Here is an 8662-nt window from a genome sequence, read left to right as displayed (position 1 = left end):
CAATCATATCATATCAGTTAGAGATATCAATGTCTAAACTATCCACGTATTAACGCATAATTAATATCTTATTTGATATCAACATGCAATTAATTTTCTTCCTAATATTAACTTGTGTTCTAAGGAACAAAAAATATACAATTAAAAAAACAAAAAAACGAACAAAACTGGCCCCAAAAATCAGAGAAACCCGAGCTGAAATCGGGTTCCTAAGGATTATATGGGCTGGCCCCGGTATAGATGTGCTGCGTTCGAACAGAGTTATATTTGGCGCCTTAAGCGTCAAATACTAGCATTTTCGGACGGTTCTCCACTCCCGCGCTCTTGCCTTGCCCTAACATTCTCCGGCGGCCGTAGCCGGAGAGGCCAACTTCCACCACCTTGTTCCACTCCAGCCAACCACAGTTGAGCCCCCTCCGCGCCAACGCAGCTCGCATTCACCATCGACTCCCTCCCGCCCGTTCTCCCGACTCCCGCCCGACCCGACGGCCTCGGTCGATCGGTCCTCTGCTCGCCTCACGCCATGCCCACCTCCCGCACGACGGAATGCCGAACCCAGAACCGCCGCTCCCCCCTTCCCTCTTCAACTCCCTCATCGCCTCCCGCGCGCGCGCCGGCCGCGCGGCCGACGCCTTCTCGCTGCTCGCACGCATGCTCGCCGCGGGCGTCGCCCCGACCGCGTTCACCTTCGCGCCGATCCTCTCCTCGCCCTCCGCGTGCCCCCGCCGCGCCGCGCAGCTGCACCCGCACATCCTCAAGCGCGGCCTGCTCCACAGCGACCCGTACTCCGGGACGGCGCTGCTGGGGTTCTTTGCGCGGTACGGTCGGTTCGGCGAGGCGCTCGACCTGTTCGGGGAAATGCCTGCGCGGAGCGTCGTCACCTGGAACTGTCTCGTCTCTTCGTTCGCGCAGCATGGGCGTGACGAGGACGCCGTGTTTTGGTTCAGGGAACTCGTGAGGAGCTGCGATGGCTTGTCTGAAGGCTCTCTCGTTGCGGTCTTGCCTGCGCTTGTGTCCCCGGGCCTGGTTCATGGGCTTACCATCAAAACTGCAACGGATTCCTTCTCGGCAGTTGCCAACTCGTTGCTGAATTGTTACTGTGCTTGTGGCACAGTGTGCGCGGCAGAGAAGCTATTTAATGGTTTGATGTTCAGAGATGTGGTTTCGTGGAATACAATGATCACTGCTTTTGCTAGGAGTAACTTCCCAAGGAGAGCTTTTGAGCTTTTCTCAGCAATGTATGGTCAGAGTGTTTCTCCAGATGAAACTACATTTTCCAGTGTTCTTTACGCATGCACCAGTATAAATGCACAGGAGCATGGGAAGTCTGTTCACGCCAAATCTATCAAGCATAACCTCAATACTACAGTATTTGTGAGTACTTCACTGGTCGATTTCTACAACAAATGTGTTGGTAGGAGGGACGCTCTTAAAGTACTTGAAGAGGTTCCTCATAAGAGCACTGCAAGTTGGAATGCTCTGCTTTCTATCAAGTCAGATGGTGATTTTCCAACTCTGTTTATGATTCTGAGAGATATGCTGCGATCAGGGATTAGCCCAAATGAATTTACCTTTTCTTCCTTGCTCAAGGATCTATCACTGTTGGATGTGCATCAGATTCACGCATTGGTCACAAAACTGGGTTATGACGGTAATGACTATGTTTCAAGTGCTATTATATCTTCCTATGTCTCACATGGCTTTGTTTCTGACGCCCTGGCTTATGGAGTTACATTGGATCCTGACTCCTGTAATGTATCCATGAATGTTTTAGCTGGGGCATATAATAGAGCTCACATGTACCAAGAGACCAAGGAGCTACTCTTACATCAGCAAACTAGTGATAATATATCATGGAGCATACTTATTACTGCTTGTTCACGGAATGGTGATTATACTGAAGCTTTTGGACTTTTCAGACAGATGAGAATTTTGGGGCATCATTTTGATAACTATGTAGCTGTGAGCTTGCTGAGTATTTGTACAAAAGTTAACAGCCTTGTTCTTGGTAGGCTGGTGCATGGGGTAATCATCAAGACCAGTTATGGGTGCTCAGACACTCGTACTAATAATATGTTGCTAGATATGTATGCTAAATGTGGTAGAATTGAAGACTGTCTGAAAGCCTTTGAGGAAATGGAAGATAGGAACGTAATCTCATGGACAGCTGTGATTTCAGGCCTTGCACTTAACGGTTTTTCTCGTAAGGCCCTGGCATGGTTTAAAGCTATGGAAGAGGCTGCTGTCAAACCTGACAAAGTAGCAATTCTGGCAGTCCTTTCAGCTTGTAGACATGGAGGACTTGTGCAGGAGGGAATGGAGATATTCAAACGTATGGAAGCTGATTACTCAACTGAAGCTGGGATGGAGCATTACATTTGTGTGGTGGACATGCTATGCAAGTGTGGTCATCTAAAGCAAGCTGACTCTGTGATTAGAGGCATGCCTTTCCGCCCGAGTTCTATTATTTGGCGCACATTCCTCCAAGGATGCAATACATATGGCATGCTAGATACGCAAGTGTTTAGCTAGTGATGATCTTGGTAAACAATAGAGGTGGGTGTTTTCTCACATGAATTCAGGAAATGGTTGTTGCCAAATTAATATTTGGATTATGCTAGATATCAAATGAATTTTGGTTGCACATAGTGTTGATATTGTTACAACATAATGTAGGTTGTCATTTAAATCATATGTTTGAACAACCTAGTAATGGAGGATATGTGATTACTGGACACCTTTATCAGCCACTTGTCAGGACTCAGCAAGGTGATCAGCCGTGTATTTGAACAGTGATGTTGGCGCGAAGCAACAGGAGCCCTCCATCCAAGATCCAACGCGCGAGAAGACTCCATACCCCTTCGCTTTAAGGGAGTCGGCGGCTACCGTGGATGCTCGATCGGACGGCGATCCGCGTGCCGGGCGTCCCTGTCGCTAATCCGGCACGCCACCTTTCTTCTTCTACTACTTTTTGCTTTTCCTTTCGTTCCACCTTTGTAAGGCTATATAAGCCACGGATCAGGCTCGTTTTGAGCTCATCTTTTTGCTAGGGTTTACCCCATTGCGCCGCCAGTGTTCCTGGCCGACTACTTTGTACTCGAACCTCTTAATTCCTCCCCGATTTGCCGAGTAAAGTGGCTAGTTCGAGTGAAATTCGACCATGTTCTTGTTCTTCAGTTAGCAGAGTCTGACAATGGTATTCAGAGCCAGTCCTTCCTCAGAGAAGTTCTAGATCTTCCGGTGGCGTGAATTGGGGGAAGAGCAGGGAAAATCCTCCCTCCCTCCCGATCCAGGCGGCGGTTAGCTGACGGTGGCGGCGATCATTCGGTACAGATCTGGTCAGGTTAGTGGTTGCAAAAGCTCATTGCTTGCGTAGTAAAATCCCACCACCCTCCCGGATCCGGTGTACTTGGTGGCGCGGCGACGGCGGCGGTGTTGGCGGCGGCAGAACTAACAACACCAGTTCGGGTTGCAGCTGCGGCTGTGGTAAAATTCCTCTCTTGTGTTGTCTAGTTTCAGTGGGGTTTTAGACACTCTGTCAGAACCCTCTCTGCTCCTCTCATGGCTAAGGTGGTTGCCCCCGCAGACTCCACCTCCATTGATCAGTTGGAGTTTACCTCCCTCCAACTCGTTGTCCAACTTCTGCAGAAAAATAGGGAACAGGACAGAGTGGAGTTTGATGAGTTCATGGACTATGTGCATGGCAACTTCCACAACTTGCAGAAATCTTTGGGTGACTTGCAGGGCACATTGTCTACTTTTATCTCTGGGTTTCCTAAACTAAGAGAGGTGCAGCCCAACCCTCAAGATGTTCCTCAAGCCAGTGTTATTGCTCATACACCACAAGGCCCTCTAAACAAGTTCCGAGATGCTCAACAATCCCCTGTAACTGTGGGTTCTGCAACCTTGGTGGACAAGAATTCTGGAAAGGAATTAAACCTTGATGGTACACTCAAATTACCCTACAGACATCCCCATTTTGCAGACAACAAGCATGCCACTACTGAAGCTAAGAACCCAGTGGTTGCTCACCAAGTGCCCCCTGGCCAGCAAGTTACTAACTTGGAGCAGGATCAAGGTTGTTAGGAATAAGCAACTTGTATTCCCATGAGGCCATAGGCCAGTATATATACATGTACAGGTGGTGGACTATATGCAGGAAACCCCTTATATATTGGGATAAATACAAAAGGGTACATGACTTATATTATAACTCTAACACCCCCCTCAAACTCATGGTGGATGAACAACACTGAGTTTGGAGAGATAAAAGCCATGTTGTGCTCTAGTCTGGGCCTTCGTCAGGAAATCCGCCAACTGTAACTCGGAAGGCACATACTGAAGAGCAATAACCTGATCCTGCACAGCAGCGCGCACATAGAAAGCATCAACGCCAATATGCTTGGTGAGCTCATGCTTCACAGGGTCGCGCGCAATGCTAATAGCACCTGTACTGTCACATAAGAGTAGAGTCGGTGTAGTGACAGAAACACCAAAATCCTGAAGTAACCACCGTAACGAAGTCACCTCTGCCATCAAAAGAGCCATCGCTCGCAACTCAGCCTCTGCACTCGAACGGGAAACTGCAATCTGTTTCTTCGTCTTCCAGGCAATGAGAGAACCACCAAGAAAAACACAGTAAGCAGAAAGTGAACGGTGATCTGAAGGATCACTAGCCCAGGTAGCATCCGAATAGGCCTGAAGCTTTAAAGAACTGGAGCAAGGAAAGAATAGACGGTGAGAGATCGTGCCCCGAAGATATCGGAGAACACGGAGGAGATGACTATAGTGAACCGATGTGGGAGCAGAGACGAACTGACTCAGAATATGAACCGGATAAGAGATATCCGGACGAGTGACAGCCAGGTAAACAAGACTGCCAACAAGATGATGATAACGCGTCGGGTCAGGCAGGGGATCACCATCAGTAGCGCATAGGTGAACATTGAGCTCCATAGGAGTCTCAACAATGCGCTCATCAGTAAGAGCAGCACGAGCAAGAAGATCCTGGATATACTTTTCCTGGGATATAAAGAAGCCATCAGAGGTAGAAGAAACTTCAATCCCAAGAAAGTAGCGAAGAGGTCCAAGATCAGACATAAGGAACTGCTCACTAAGACGGGCCTTGACAAAGGCAATATACTCGGGGTCATCCCCAGTGATGACCATATCATCAACATAGAGAAGAAGAAGAGTCCGACCACGAGGAGAAAGGTGAATAAATAATGCTCGATCATGAACACTGGGTGAAAAACCAGCGGCAGTCACCACAGAGGCAAAACGCTCAAACCAGGCACGGGGGGCTTGCTTAAGGCCATAGAGAGAGCGACGAAGACGACATACCATGCCATCAGGAACAGAATACCCAGGTGGTGGCTGCATGTACACCTCCTCACGCAGCTCACCATTAAGAAAAGCATTCTTAACATCAAGCTGAGAGATAGACCAGTGGCGTGTAGAGGCCACGGCAAGAAGTGTACGAACAGTGGTCATATGAGCCACAGGAGCAAAAGTCTCGTAATAATCACGACCATGCTCCTGCTGAAAACCACGAGCCACAAGACGAGCTTTGTGACGCTCAAGAGAACCATCAGAGCGAGTCTTAACCTTGTAGACCCACTTACAAGTGATGGGACGAACTCCGGGAGGAAGAGAAACAAGATCCCACGTACCAGTGCGTTCAAGAGCAGCAATCTCCTCTGCCATCGCAAACTGCCATTCAGGATGAACAACAGCCTGATGATAAGTAGTCGGCTCAAGAATAGCAGCACCAGCGGTGAAAAATCCAAAGCGATCAACAGGCGGAGGAGGACGAGAACGCAAACCATAAGTAGGCTGAGATGAGGATGACGACACATCCACAGAGGCATCCACAGAACGTGAACGACGAGTGTAACACTGAGGAAAAGATGGAACAATGGAAGGAGGAATCGCCAAGGTAGAATCGGGGAGTGACGACGAAGAAGTCACCGGAGAGGAAGGTGTAGACTCCGGTGACATGCTAGACGAGGAGACCGTGGAAGATGGTGGCGACAAATCGACTAGAGGTGGAGAAGCAGAGGGAGCGGAACGAATAGGCAAAGGCTCGACAGGTGTGATAGGTGTGTCAGGAAAAGTGAGAAAAGAGACATCCTCCACTAAAAAGGTCGAGGAAGATGGGCGTGGATAGAAGGGACGAGACTCATCGAAAGTCACATCCCGAGAGATACGCATCCGACGACCGATAGGATCCCAACAACGATAGCCCTTATGCTCATCACTATAGCCTAAGAAGACACACTCAACAGACTGAGCGGTCAGTTTGGTGCGTTCGCGGGGGGCAAGAAGAACATAGCAAACACAACCAAACAAGCGAAGCATCGAATAATCAGGAGAACGATCAAAAAGATGCTCGAAAGGAACACCACCCTGTAGAGCAGCGGAAGGCTGGAAATTGATGAGATAGGTGGAGGTGGAGACGGCCTCAACCCAAAAATGAGGCGGGAGAGAGGCAACAATCATCAATGCACGAGCCGTCTCAAGAAGATGACGATGCTTGCGCTCAGCCACGCCATTCTGAGCATGAGCACCAGGACAAGAGAATTGAGAGAGAGTCCCTTGCTCAGCAAGAACACCACGCAACATCTTAGAGATATACTCGCCAGCGGAGTCAGCACGAAACACACGAATGGGAGAAGAGAACTGAGTATGAACCATGGCAGCAAAACGCTTATAAATGGACAACACCTCACTACGAGAAGTCATGAAATAAAGCCATGTGTAACGAGAGAAGTCATCTATGAAAATAATATAGTATTTATGACCCCCTTTCGAAGCGAAGGGAGCCGGACCCCATACATCGGAATGGACTAAATCAAAAGGACGCTTAGACACTGACTCACTATGTGGATATGGTAACTGAATCTGCTTGCCAAGACGACAACCCTGACACTCTAAGGAGGCATCTCCTGAGACAGACCCCAGAAGACCTCGACGAACTAACGACGACAAACGAGAACCACACAAATGACCAAGTCGATGATGCCACTGCTGGAAAGAACCAGTAGCCGAGGCGACCAAAGCGGAAGAACTGGCGATAGAGTGGGCAGCGGAAGGAACATGAAGCCAGTCCAACTCCCAAAGACCCTCAGAATCACGGCGGCGAGGACCAGCCCCAACCAGAGTGTGCGTGCGACGGTCCTAGACAGAACAAGAGTCAAGGTCAAGGATGACACGACAACCAGAATCAGCAAGTTGACCAGCGGAAAACAAATTCATGGTAAGTCAAGGAACATGAGCAACATCAGGAACAGAATAAGAAGGAGTGGTAAGAGTGCCTCTACTAACGACAGGAAGGGGAGTACCATCAGCGGTGAGGACATGAACAGGAGAATCAAGCGATCGAAGAGAGGACAGAGTGGAAGAATTAGAAGTCATATGAAAGGAAGCTCCAGAGTCCAGAACCCATGGGGATGTACCTGACTGTGTAGAAGGTGGTTGCTCAGTGCGGGAAGCCTCAGTCATAGAACCAGCAGTACCCGTTGAGGAAGAACCTGAAGCAGCGAGCAGACGCTTGAGTCTCAGAATATCCTGCTCAGTCAAAGCGATGGCTGAAACTGTCGAGGTAGATGACGAAGTCGCTGTAGATGATGACCGCGCCTTGCGCAAGTGTTTCTTCTTCGTGTAGCAGTGGGACTCAATATGACCATCATTGTTGCAGTAGTTACAATGTGGACGGGGGCGACCTGAGCCGCCAGAAGGAGTGGGCAAGAGCGGCGGAGCACTCGAGCGAGAAGGGGTCGGTGCAGCAGGTGGCGTAGAAAAAGTCCGAGCAGCGAGCACCGAGGGAACCTCCAGCAAACCAGCACCACGTAAGCGAGTCTCCTCAGCACGAATCTCAGAAAGCGCCTCCATGAGAGAAATACGGCCACGAGCAAACAACTGAGCACGCCGGGGCTCAAATTCCTTACGGAGCCGAGACAGGAACTCGTAGACGCGATGAAACTCCAAGTCGGCCTGGACAGCCTGGCAACAGGGGCAAGTACGACAACCAGCACTGCGGAGAGAATCAAGCTGGCGCCAGATAGCAGAACTCTGTGCATAGAAGTCATCAACAGTAGAGTCACCCTGCTGAAGAGCATGCTCCTGACGGACCACAGAGAGGTATAAGGCATCACCAGAGGGGCATCACCAGAGGGCTCATAGCGCTGACGAAGGTGGGTCCACATCTCAAATACAGTAGGAAGGCCCAGAAACTCAGAAGCAAACTCAGGCAGAACACTAGCAGTGAGAACAGCGGCAGCACGAGCATCATCATTAAGCCACTGGGTGTAAACGGACAGAGCATCATGGTACACCTGAAGAGCCTCCTCATAAGCCAAGACCTTCTCATCATAAGCACTCACAGCGGCCTCATCAGCAAGCTTAGTCGCATCCTTTGCGGCCTGAGAAGCATCCGCAGGAAGAGCCGATGGGGTCGGCGGAGTGGGAGCCACGGGAGGAACCGGACATGGCGGACAACAGACCTCGCCGGAAAGAAAACCCCATAGGCGGATGCCACGCATGTGAATGCGCATGAAGCCAATGAACTCGGTGTAGTTAGTGCCATCAAAGATCACTGGACAACGAGGAACAGCAACGTAGCCGGTGACGGGAACCAGCAGGGGAACGAGAACCAGCAGAG

The 8662-nt window shown here is 49.8% G+C and overlaps 1 protein-coding gene across 3 annotated transcripts; it reads left to right on the top strand.

Annotated features, from left to right (window-relative positions):
- The first annotated feature begins 307 nt into the window (after window positions 1–307).
- On the top strand, window positions 308–3153 carry LOC123440261 (pentatricopeptide repeat-containing protein At3g58590-like). Of its 3 annotated transcripts, none has more exons than XM_045116839.1 (2): window positions 308–2556; window positions 2794–3153. In XM_045116839.1, exon 1 carries the CDS (start codon window positions 547–549, stop codon window positions 2530–2532), a length of 1986 nt encoding a protein of 661 aa, XP_044972774.1. In that variant the 5' UTR covers window positions 308–546; the 3' UTR covers window positions 2533–2556; window positions 2794–3153. The 3 variants fall into 3 exon arrangements, with proteins under 3 accessions (XP_044972774.1, XP_044972772.1, XP_044972773.1); XM_045116837.1 differs by having other exon boundaries at window positions 2748–3153; XM_045116838.1 differs by having other exon boundaries at window positions 2677–3153.
- Window positions 3154–8662: the final 5509 nt, after the last annotated feature.

The sequence above is a fragment of the Hordeum vulgare genome, chromosome 3H (genome assembly GCF_904849725.1).
Source record: "Hordeum vulgare subsp. vulgare chromosome 3H, MorexV3_pseudomolecules_assembly, whole genome shotgun sequence".
NCBI lineage: Eukaryota > Viridiplantae > Streptophyta > Magnoliopsida > Poales > Poaceae > Hordeum > Hordeum vulgare.
Note: the sequence above shows the minus strand (reverse complement) of the source record. Positions and strands in the feature narration are given on the sequence as shown.

Excerpts from the sequence above, each read along its gene's own strand:
- LOC123440261 (XM_045116839.1), top strand. The coding sequence starts at position 547 with ATGCCGAACCCAGAACCGCCGCTCCCCCCTTCCCTCTTCAACTCCCTC.